The following is a 13134-nucleotide window of genomic DNA, read 5'->3' as shown; positions in this document are numbered from 1 at the left end:
AGTATTCACTATTTATGAAAACAAAAATTATAATAAACATACATGGGGGAAAAATTGAGAGATGAAATTTGAATTTCAAGAAATAATCATAAGTGGTCGCTCTGACTGGCGGCAATGACTCAATAAAATAAATGTACCAGCAAAATATCTGCTAGCTGTTTCTTTATATGAGGTTATTGTTATTTATTACATAGCTAAGAACATCAATTTTTGAATAATCTCGAATATTCAGAGGCAATTTATTAAATAATTTAGGAAGTATGTAGAAGAGTGATCTTTTTCCATATATATATATATATATATATATATATATATATATATATATTTCTAAATCGAGGTAACTGATATATAACTGGTGATCTTAAATTGTAAGGAGATGGTGGAGCAAAGGATCTGTATTGAATATTATTTTTGAAAAATATTATAATTTTGTAAATATAGAAGTTCTTTGGAGTTAGGGTATGGTGAAAAAATTGTACATTAGAATAGTTATTTGTGTAACTAGTGCGCAAAGTGTCAGTTTGCTGCACCGAAAGAAACGTTTACGCCCGAGCCGTAGGCGAGGGCGGAATGGTTTCTTGAGTGCAGCAGAGGAACTTTGCGCACGTATTTCACATTAAGTTTTTCCTACAGTTACCATTGAATATGAAAAGTGGGTAATTATGGGTAAAATTGCCTGAAATCCATCAAATGTTTTTCTGTGTAATTTTATTATTGATAAAAACCTTAATCCTAAAATCCTAAAGTCCTCGTTGTCCTTGGTTATAATATATAATGAATAATAATTAGCGCGTTGTGCTTCGTTGCACCTCTGCTCACTATAGCAGCCCAGTCACTGTTACCAACTTCATTTTCATTTTGCTGCACTGTTGCTCCATATAACCTACTAAGTATTTTGCGTTGCCATGTTGCAAATCTGGAGTGCAGAAAAATTTTTCCCGCACTAGAGCGGAAAAGTGATTCTTTGCGTTCTGTAATCAGTGCAGCAATGGCCACTTTTCAACGTAACTGTAGGAAAAGATTATTGAAGTTGATATTTGAGTTGATAATAAGAGGCAATCGAGATGTTATGCACTTCAGGGTTCTTAATTGAATTCTTTCTACTCTGTGCAACAAATAGTCAGCTGCACAGCCCCATGAATCTATACCATACCTAAGGATAGACTCTACGAGAGATTTATAAATTAGGTGAAGACATTCGACCGGAATAGTTTTATGCATGTAAAATATTTTTGCGCTTAATGCTTGAAGTTTTTTCGAGATGTAGTTGATGCCATCTCATTCTACTGTCAACTATCACACCTAGGTATCGGGTATCGTCAACTTGAGTTAGTGATGGACAACTACAAGTTTGAAGTGATTTAGAAAGACAGAGGCAGTCATGACTGATAATTTTTGGAGTTTCATTACATCTCATATGTGGTGATTTAAAATGCATTAAAACTGGTTTTTTCTTATTAATTACCAAATTTCTGTCATGTGAGCACCTAAGAATCCTATTATAATCAGATTGCAACAGTTGCTCTGCAACTTTTTATTTATTTATTTGAGTATTACAATAGTGCGATAGTATCCCTCTAGCTGTAAGCTATTTAAGGGATATATAAAAATAATCCTTTACATACAATAAAAAAAATCAATAAAAATAGTTATATTTCTTAATTTACCTGATTATATTTCTTCATTTTTTGTAACTGATTGTTCTCTTTTGTCCACTGCACCATAAATTAACTTAACTTAACTTACAAAATAAGACTTATAGAAAAAGACTTTACTTGGCAAGCGACAATTAACAAGATAATCGCTCTGGGATATTACCTAATGTTACTCACTCTGAACACAAATATATATTAAATCATAATATATCTTAATTGAAAAATTTAAATTATTTTAAACTCAAAAAATATAATGAATAGTTAATAAAAAATACATAATAAACTCGAATAAACACAACAAACAAAACACAACTCATTTCCTGAAACTAATCAAAATGATTTATTCTTATGAAGTGCACTCTGAGTTTTGTTTGAATGTCATTTTTACTCTGTAACATTGTCAACTCTAATGGCAATGAATCTAACAGAAATGGTATTCTGAATTCTGGAGCTCTTTTACCATAGGCATTATTATATATCTGGGTTCTATAATTTCTATGTCTCAATGTATATTCTATTTCGTTCATTTCTCTATATTCATTCTTATAGTAGTTACGTGACAAATCTGTGAACCTGGCTAAAGCTTCCACCGTCATAATGCCGAACAAGTGACGTTCAACACCATTAAAAAGTGTTTTTATTAATCTTTATACGGCCCTATGCAGTGGCTGTTTTATATATTTGGGTGCTAAATAATGGATGGTGATTCCGTAGAAGAGAGTGCTCTGCACCATTGAGTAGTAGATCATTCTTTTAGTAGTAATGGGAAAGTGATAGCTAATTCTTGAACATTTATAAAGAGCAGCTCTCATTATTTTTAAAAGTGAATTATTATGTGATCTGAATCTCATATCATCATCAAATATTATTCCTAAATGTTTTAAGCTGTCACAAAAATCAAGTTTTTGACAATCACATCCATTCATGTGTGGATTATCTAGACATTCTGCTTTATGACCAATTAACTTAACAAATTCATTCTCATTGACATTAAGTCTCTGATTTCTGAATACTATTACTTTAGTCTTTTGTGAATTTATTTTTAAACTATTATTAAAGAAATATTTAATTGCCAAATCCAGATCTTTCTGCATTAAACCCAACCCTGCTCCTAAATCTTTATGTATTATATATAAAATATTATCATCAGAATATTGCATAACTTTACTTTTAAATTTCAGGCTTGCGAAATCATTTACATAAATAAATATTGAATAAAATCGGTGATAGTATGCCACCCTGAATCAATCCGCATGATTGTTCATAACTGCTACTAATTTAGGTACCTATTCAAATTTGGAGAGTTCTATCCACGAAATAATTACTGAATAACCTTAGTAGTTTGCCTCCAACAACTATTCTTATTAATTTCTGAATCATGCTTTCATAATTTACAAGGTCGAAAGCTCTTGTCAGGTCGGTTGTTACAGCTATAACAAATTTATTTTCATTTGAAGATCTATTGATGTCACCTGTCATATTCTCTAATAAATCAATTGTCGATTTTCCGGGGATAAAACCAAATTGACTCTCATATATTATTCTATGTATGTTTAGATGTTGTTGCAATTGTGCATCTATGAAATGCTCAAGAATCTTCATGAAAACGGAAACCGATGCCACTGGCCTGTAACACCCCATATCTTTTTTTGAACCTTTTTAGAAGATTGGTTGAAGATGCGTTACCTTCATAAGTGGTGGTATAACTCCAGTCTCAACAATTCTGTTGACTAAGTGTATCAATATCAATCTCAAGTAGAATACATTATTGATTAAATCTTGTGGTTTGATCTTGTCTGGACCTGGTCCTGATTTTCTGTTTAGTTTATTAATGACCCAATAGAGTGATTCTAAGTTCATCTTTTTGAAGTTCATACTTAATCTTTCTCCTACTGTATAATTTCCATAATTAAAACTATGTGCTAAATCAATTTTTTTCCTTTCAACCCATCATTGATGTCCTCAATTGCTGATTTGAAATTATTTTTAAATTTTTCTGTCAAGTTTTGTATTCTTTTATTATCTTTCACTTTAAAATTACTCTTTATTGAATCTATTATTGTTGGTTTTCGTTTTTTATTGATAAATTGATTGATAATTTCCCAAGTTTTTTTTTGTGTTATTAAAGTTTTTAGAAAACAATTTATGGTAATAATTTCTTTTTTCTATACGAATCTTATTTGTCAGTTCGTTTCTGAGTGTTTTAAATTGATTCCTTAATTCCACATTATTTCTATGTCTCTTCAACCTTTGAGAATAAAATATCGGATCACTATTGGACAGGGGTGAAAATAAGTTCAATTGAATATCCACTTATAGATAACATAGAGAACGAATATAAAAATATTATTAGCACTAAAAACGTAAATGAATTAATCCAAAAAGAGATTAATTGGTTTCCAACTATCAATTTCGAGTAACTGGTCAAGCAGTCAACGTTTCGATCAATAGAATGTTTCAGTTGAATAGAGCCAGGAGAGTGATGATTAATAATAATTAGACAAAACTATAAAATAGATATTGCAAATTGACCACCTTCACTGATCTGAGCACACAGACTATAAATATATTAGTTTTGTTTTCAACAAAGTGAGTAAGTAGAAATATATTTCACATAAAATGATATTAACATTATGTTTTCATAAATTTAATTCCATGAATATGATGGAATTCCCCAATAAAAGAATATTACCATAACTAATAATAACTTCTATGATAAACACTTTATACCTATAATATACCTATTTACTTTTTAAATGTGAGATGTGAGATGTGCCATGTGAGATTTTTATTTTCAACCAATTGCTTGATATTGTTCTCAAACCAAGGGTTCTGTTCTTGTCTTTTATTTATTTTAACCTTAATAGTACTTTTATCATAGATGTTGTTAAATTTTTCAAGGACCACATTATATATATATGATGGGTCTCTCAAATCTAGTATTGGCCACCAGTTCTCTTTTTGGATTAATTCATTTACTTTTTTAGTGCTAATAATATTTTTATATTCGTTCTCTATGTTATCTATAAGTGGATATTCAATTGAACTTATTTTCACCCCTGTCCAATAGTGATCCGATATTTTATTCTCAACCATAAAAGCTATATAGGAATTTTCATTGTTTACTTTAACATTTACATGGTCCAAACAAGATGAAACAAACACATAAACTCTATAATCTCATAAACTCTATAAAACTCTTCTGTAGTGGGCCTCTGAATACTATTATATAGACCATTAGAATACAACACACCCAGGTAACCAGGTAATCATCCGCTCCATATCAATTATTCAAATAACATATATTAATGTCACCCATCATTATAATATTATTTTCATTTCTGATTTTATTCATGCCAAGAAATATTTCCAATTCTTCGTTAAAACGATTTATATTCTGATCAGGGGGTAGATAAAATGCAACTATTATATTGATTTTTCCCCACTATAGATTTTCAAACATAATAATTCTGCGGATGCGAAATCATAATCTATATGTTCTATTTTAAAATTCTCTCTATAAAATACACCTAATCCTCCGCCCCCTCGACCATCCTGCCTACACCTAAAAACATTGGAATATCCAGGAATCCCATATAAATTAACTTCTTCCTTTCTTAAATTGATTTCACTTAATACCATTACATGAATGTTACAGAGCACTTCATTTATTTCCGATTTCAATGTATCCCAGTGTTTCCTTAGTGATCTTACATTAGTGCTTATACAGATAAATTCATTGAGAGTGTTATCTATAAGACTTAAGATTTTAAGATTTTTATGCCCAGCAATTAAAGCTGTCTCATCAGAATACATAAAAATGTCACCATTTCTGATTATGCTTGAAATTGAGTTTACATATATATTGTAGAAGACAGGACCTAAGATACTACCCTGTGGGACACCAATATCGTCGCTTTTGAATAATTCGCTTTGGTTGTTCCCCAACTTAACCAGAAAGTATCTGTCACTCAGGTAACTTTCAAACAACTTGAGAACATTTCCTGTTAGTAATCTATGAATATTGCTAAAACATGAAATCTATTATTAAAAAAAAAATATTTATTTTGAGGGTAAAATTTAAAAGAAGTGCTTCTGCAGATTTCCCTTTTTGAAAGCCGTATTGAACATCTGACAGGGTATTATTATCAGATAGGTATTAATTTAAATGGATTGATAAATATCTTTCAAATGTCTTCTCAGGCACTGATAATTTAGCTATTGGCCTGAAATTTTCCAGGTCATCTCGAGCACCAGTTTTAAAAATTGGTCTAACAATGACTACTTTTAAAATGTCTGGGAATATGCCTTTAGAAATCGATAGATTCATCATTCGACAAAGAGGATTTACCACATGCTCTTTCAGGGCTTGCAAATCTGAAACGCCAATATCATCAAAGCCTGGAGACTTATTTGCGTTCATATTATTGATAATTTGAACAATATTATCATTACAAGCAAATTTATGGTTGAATTTATGCTCAGATGGCACGTGGATTGAGTCGTCAAGGATCAACGGACATAAATGTGTAGTTTTCCTAATGTTTCTAATAAAGGAAGTAGCAAAAGCTGAACAGACCTCGGTGACTGGTAATATTGACATTTGTATAAGTAATAAATAAATAATTCCAATTTGTTCATCCCATCCAACTATCAATTTCGAGTAACTGGTCAAGCAGTCAACGTTTCGATCAATAGAATGTTCCAACTGAATAGAGCCAGGAGAGTGATGATTAATAATAATTAGACTAAACTATAAAATATATATATTGCAAATTGACCACCTTCACTGATCTGAGCACACAGACTATAAATATATTAGTTTTGTTTTCAATACAGTGAGTAAGTAGAAATATATTTCACATAAAATGATATTAACATTATGTTTTCATAAATTTAATTCCATGAATATGATGGAATTCCCCAATATAAGAATATTACCATAACTAATAATAACTTCTATGATAAACACTTTTAAAAACACTTTATGATAAACACGGTGCACAATTGGATGCGCCGTGTCATTTCGCTTCACGTTCTTGTGATGAACACATCTCCGTAACATACACAAACCAATATATCTGCTGACCAGTAAACGACTTGGAACATTGCCAGCAATAGCTGAAGGGGAGCTCTCTCACACAGACACAAAAGAAGGAGAATGCTGCTAGATAGTGGGAGTGATTAGTGAAGAATAGAGCATCGGACCTCTCCGTCTTCGAGGAAGAGCCATGTTAAAAGTAATTTCTCACGGACTTTAGTTGCTTCTTGCTACTACAAACTACAAGGAATACAGATTCAGTGCTGCCATGAAATAATAAGATGTAATAGACCCAGTTTGTCTCCCACTGTTTCACTTTGTTAGCGTCCCTAAGTTCTGGCCATTTTTTTGGAGTGCTGGTGTTCAGTGCTGGCGGAATTCCGGTGACCCGATTATTCTAGATATTTTGTAATGAAGATTCTGAAATGTTTTAAAACTTGTAACTTATCAAATTATCGATTGCTAAATTATTTCAAACTAAATATTCCCAAATTAGAATATTTCAATCAAATAACATTAATTTTATATAAATTTAACCAGACAAACTAGCTGTTTGCTCAGTATTCCAATATCGATATTAATTGATATACAATATTGATATTACCATCGATACATCAATATTGATATTCCGATACAATCAACAAACTGTAACATTACAAAGTAAAAATTCAAATGGATAGAAACGAAATAGATACCTTCAAAATCACTTGAGCTTCCGTTTCTTCTTTCGGACTTCTCGATGCTTTTTTCAGTCTCCTGGGATAGGGGGTCGGTACTCTAGTGAATCCGCTATTTCTTTCCGCTGAATTAACATTTGCACTAAATTTGATGAAAGGTTGTCTGCCTTTATCCTTACTCTTGTACGAGTCTGTCTCTTCATCGTTTGCTGAAAATTAAAAAGACGTTTACTTCTACAACATTTCTGGAACAAGATGTGATATATTAAATAAAAAAATTGTCATGTAATGATATATTTCTTACCTGAGGCTGAAAATGATGATTTTCGACTCGAAAAACTCGGTTTCTGAGTTCGGGATTTAGCTAAGTTCTATAGTGAGGTCCACGTTATAATGGCAATGGAGAGAGATAGGAGAACAACTTTGCCGATCCTCTGTTTTGTCAATGCCTATAGACTGTAGATGATACAGGTTTATTGATGTAATATTAACTGTTCATTCTCGTTTAATAATCAAATATATTTTATTAGGCAAGAAATTACATTTTTCAATGATTTCATAATGAATTTTCATAATTAAGATGAAATATTTTCTTAATGAATTATTAATTCTACATTGTTATAAGACGATCTGGCAACAAAGCAAAGTGAGAAAGAGATAGCTCTATCCGCTTTAAAAGGATAGCAATACCATTGCTAATTAAACACTGCCATTATAACGTGGACCTGTCTATATTACAATGCTGAACTTTCTTTCAAGATGGCGGATTTTGGCGTCAGGATACTAGCCGACTTTCCAATCTGTGTTGTATTATGTGCCATAGTGATAGTTTGAATTTACATGTTTTTGTATATGGTACCTTGTCAAGCAGCCTCTTTAATGTTAGCTTTAGGTAGCTTATTTATTCAATAAATTTTTTTCTATTCTATGATAAGTGAGCGGCAGCTCAACAACAGATAAAATTTGAAAATAAAATGAAATAAAAAAAGATAGTCACTATAGCATGGAGACTCAAAAATATTCTCCAAATAATAAAGTGAAACAAACTGTTTGGTTCTGTAAGTATGAATAAAATGAAAATGGTACTTACTGTCAGGACTCATAAGCTTCTGAGGCAGTAGGTAATTTGTTGCATAGTGACTACGAGTTTCAGCATCATACATTTTACAGAGAGGCGTGAGTGGCATCCCTTGATTGAAAGACAGCCAAAGCGATTTCAACCTCTTCAGTTTGAAAATGGATAAGGGTAGATAACTCAAGTTGTTTTTCGCTAACGACAGAACCCTCAAGTTGGCAAGATGTCCTATTTCTGGTGGTATACTTTTCAATTTGTTATCCTGAAGTCCTAATATCCTGAGTTGAATGCAACTACCAATTTCTGAAATAACCGGAAACAAAACAAAAAACATGAATTATTTTATAACAGGTAATAATGAGAGAGCGATTGATATTTTTTATTTAGAACAACGTTTTGCATAGGCCTAAGTTCAGAACAGCGAATTTTCTCAAGAAGATTAAAGAGAAGATGTATTATCATCATAAGATTGATATTAAGAGAGCTATTCAGCCACCGATAAAATGTTCAAGATTGACTCCCAATATCAGTGCAGTAAGCGAGTCCGGTACACTGAAAAAATAATTCCTGAATTCTAATAAGACTATCCTACTCAGCCCGGCCAAGAGAGTATGAATACTATAGTTCCATTAGAACTTATAGGAATAATATTTCTCTATATCAGACACGTTAAATTATACTGTAGGAATCCATCTTTAATTGATTTACAATTTGAGTAGATTTTTGCCCACACCTTCTTCTACCAGAATTCCCAGTGTCGCTCTGGGCCGGCTAGACTCAGTCGGCGTCTGGGGTGGGCCGCAGCAGGGGACGGGAGGCTTAGCGTGGTGTCCGTCAACCACCCTCGTTCGAGTTGGGGGTTGGAACAGGGTCTTGAGTACCTTATTGAAGTGATTCCCTCTTTTGGGAAAAAAGGGGCAGTGTTTTCGCACTGCCTAGCAAGGTTGGGCGGGGAAAGATAGGAGTAGGAACGATCTGGTGTCTTCTGAGAGTATGATCTCCGGGCCGGGAAAAACGTTCCCAATCGTTACTGGACGTCCTCTTGCAATTCCTCTTGGAATTAGCAAGATAGAAGGGCCCTGGGTCCGGGCGTCGCTAGCAGTCACCGGGTCCCTCACCTCGGGCACCGGGTGTTTCTGGCTATCAGGATTGGTGTCTCGGGGTCGAGAAAGGCCTTCCCAAGCCTTACTCGAGGTCCTCTTGCTATTCCACTTGGAATCAGCAAGACAGAAGAGCCCTGGAACCAGGCGTCACTGGCAGTCACCGAGTCCAACACCTCGGTCACCGGCTATTTCCTGCAGTCAGGATTGGTGTCTCGGGGTCGAGAAAGGCCTTCCTTTAAAGCTCTAAAATCAATTTCCCTCATTAGACACGATCGTGACACACTGTTCCTGCTAAGGAAAGGGGGGAGGAAAGAAATGGGAGAGAAAGGGGGGGTCGGGATGAGAAGGGTATGCAAAGGACATATGTCCCCAAGCACAGGGTACATGCTGTCGCATCTCCGACGGTCATGTACTATCATCTAGGCGCCAGGTTGGATCCTCACCAACGGGTGATAATGCAGCTGCATCGTCAAGGAGAATAGCAGTAGGATGTCCGGCCACGTTTCCCGGCAGCGTCCGCCGTGGCTCGATCCTATTAGAGTGGAACTGCTGAGTTACGCCGTGCTTCCGCACTGCGTAGGTACGCCGTGCTTTCGCACTGCTTGGATGCACCGCGCTTCCGCACTGCTAGGCATAAGGATTTTTGCCCCGCTCGGGAGCGCCGTGCTTTCGCACTGCATAGGAACGCCGTGATCTCGCACTGCTGGGCGCGAGGATTTTCGCCCCACTCGGGAGCGCCGTGCTTTCGCACTGCATAGGCGCGAGGATTTTCGCCCCGCCCGGAAACGCCGTGCTTCCGCACTTCATGGGAACGCCGTGCTTCCGCACTGCTAGGCGCGAGATTTTTCGCCCCGCCCGGAAGCGCCGTGCTCACGCACTTCATGATATAAGGGAAACACAGAAAGGTGAATAGCACCTCCGACTGAGTTCTTACTCATGCCGTCGCGGTGTGTCCACAACCGCTGACTAGTAGGAAACTGGCCCCTGCTTAGACATTAGGAAACAGAACTTGCGCTCTGCTGGAGGGCTGCGTTTGCACATATCAAGGCGCGGGGATTTTCGCCCCGCCCAGAAAAGCCGTGCTCACGCACTGCAGGATATCGGGAAACACAGAACACAAAGCCGGGCTTCCGCCCTGCGAGCCGTGCTTTCGCACTGCCGCTGTCTTTGCGCACCGCAAAGGTGAGCGTCCGCGTGGTGACGACCAGACACACACTGACCGATGTGTCATGCTTGCGCACAACGTTCGGACGAGCTAGCAATCTGGTTGCCGTCTTTCCAAACTGCTGAGGTGAAGCTCGCGCACTACCCGTGCCGGGCTTTCGCCCTGCGAGGAGCCGTGCTTTCGCACTGCGAGCCGTGTTTTCGCACTGCCTAACTTCGCCGTGCTTTTGAATTGAATTGATTTATTGTTTCACAGAAAAAAGACTTATAAAACATAAGTAAATGTACTAATTTAAAGAAAATTATATCTATGTTTAAACTATTTCACAAAATAATTGAAACTGTACTCACATGGACCTGTCGGTCTGTTCGTGAGTAAGAGTTCGCATACGTATATTGAAATTTAATTTACACAGATAACTTATCTATGATACAGAGAAGTAATATTACTATTATAGATAGCTACCAATATTTAATAGTATTGCACAATACAATATCAAAACTATTCAAATAAAAGATAAAAATACTTATTTAATTTTAATATTCAAGCTCAACTATCAACATTCGCACGGGAAGGGAAACACACACGCACACACACACACACACACACTACGCTCACACATGAGTGAATAAATTCGAAGGCATTGATTTGATCAATCTACCACACTGATAGTCATTCAAAGATGCCAACCATTCATGTAGCACTTTCTTGTATTTTATTACAGTACAAGGACCTGGATGACTTATGTGGGGGGGGGGAGCATTCCGCAGAAGCATATTAATTACATAAGAGACATTTCTGTCGCAAACAGCTCGCGAATTTCTCTCTAAATTGGGATGCAGAAGATGTCCGCTTCTAGTCCTACGTTCTTGTTGTGCTGGAATATTTAAGTTCATTTTATTCTTGAACGCATACATTAAGACAAATTTAACATAAAGCTTCTTAATAGTTAGAACATTAAAATAAACAAATAAACGTTCGGAAGAATATGTTCTTTCCAGGCCCAGTCCGGCTTTGATAATAGCTTTCTGAGACACTGAAAGTTCTGCAATCTTAGTATCACACGCACCTCCCCAGACAATAATTCCATAGGTAAGGATTGACTGCACAAGTGCGTGATACACTGTCCTCAATTCCTTCGTGTTAAGAATGCCCTTCAGTTTTGAAAAAACAAAAATCAATTTCCGTAATTTTTTTTCAAGTAGAAAATGTGTGGATGCCAAGATAAATTATTATCAATGATTATACCCAGGTATTTGAACTCGTTGACCGATTCAATCACCTGGCAATCACAGACATCATTACACACCTGACCACAACAATGTAGTTTTAGCAGTAAATTATCCGGAGGGGCGCGGTTTTTATGAAGGAATATTGGAAGAATTTTGGTCTTCTTCGCATTCATACTAAGAATGTTGTCGTCAAACCAATTTTTGAGTGTAATTAAGTCTCTGGATGCCTTCTCGTAGACTTCCATCCAGCTGTCTGCCTCAAAATAGACTGCAGTGTCATCAGCAAACAGTAGCATTTTACCCAATATATCAGATTTGATAATGTCATTGATGTATATAAGGAATAAGATTGGCCCAAGTGTGCTTCCTTGGACAACCCCAAAATCGATACTTCGCACCTCACTATTGACAGAATTTGTATTGTTGTTATTTATATTATTACTATTTATGTTTACTATTTGTTTGCGACCCGACAAAAAGCTTCCGATCCAATCATGAGAAGCGCCAATTATCCCAATATTTTTCAATTTATAAAGCAATATTGCGCGATCGATAGAATCGAAAGCCTTTGCCAGGTCAACAAACAGCAAAAGAATATATTTGTTATTATTAATGCCTTTTCTTAAGTAGTCACTCAGCTGATAGAAGCAGTTGGAAGAGTTGCAGTCGTTCCTGAATCCAAACTGGCAATCAGATAATAATTTGTTTATTTTTAAATATTGAGACAGTTGGTTTTTGTAGCATTTTTCAATAACTTTTGAAAATACACTCAGTAAAGATATTGGACGGTAATTATTTTTATCTCCCTTATCACCTGACTTGTATAGAGGAATAACCTTAACCAATTTGAAAATATTGGGGAAAATACCTGAATTGAAACTACAGTTAATAATATGACAAAGTGGAATAGTAATAAAATCTATGCCATTTTTCAACAAATAACCCGATACATCATCGCAGCCAGGAGCAGAACCTCCGCGCATTTCCGCCACACACTGTCTAACCTCCTGCTCTGACACCTCTCTTAAGATGAATTGCTGGACAGGAGGACAAACAGGGCGGACTGGAGCTCTAAGTCTCTGGTTTCTTTGCTTAATCTCATCAGCTAGCCTGGCTCCAACATTAGAAAAGTAATCGTTAAATTACTTTACTTTACTTTACTTGTTCGTCACAATTACTGAACTGC

General features: G+C 35.6%; 1 protein-coding gene across 2 annotated transcripts in view; it reads right to left on the bottom strand.

Annotated features, from left to right (window-relative positions):
* The window catches only part of LOC111051337 (leucine-rich repeat-containing protein 7), a 128376-nt gene that overhangs the window by 78846 nt on the left and 36396 nt on the right, over positions 1-13134 (bottom strand). For both annotated transcript variants that reach the window (XM_039441773.1, XM_039441772.1), the window contains exons 5-6: positions 8464-8751; positions 7392-7582 (exon numbers count right to left, since the gene is read on the bottom strand). In XM_039441773.1, coding sequence (XP_039297707.1) covers positions 7392-7582; positions 8464-8751 — 479 coding nt within the window. The remainder of the gene's footprint in view (positions 1-7391; positions 7583-8463; positions 8752-13134) is intronic.

Source organism: Nilaparvata lugens, chromosome X, assembly GCF_014356525.2.
Source record: "Nilaparvata lugens isolate BPH chromosome X, ASM1435652v1, whole genome shotgun sequence".
NCBI lineage: Eukaryota > Metazoa > Arthropoda > Insecta > Hemiptera > Delphacidae > Nilaparvata > Nilaparvata lugens.
This window is presented reverse-complemented; position numbering and strand designations above follow the sequence as displayed.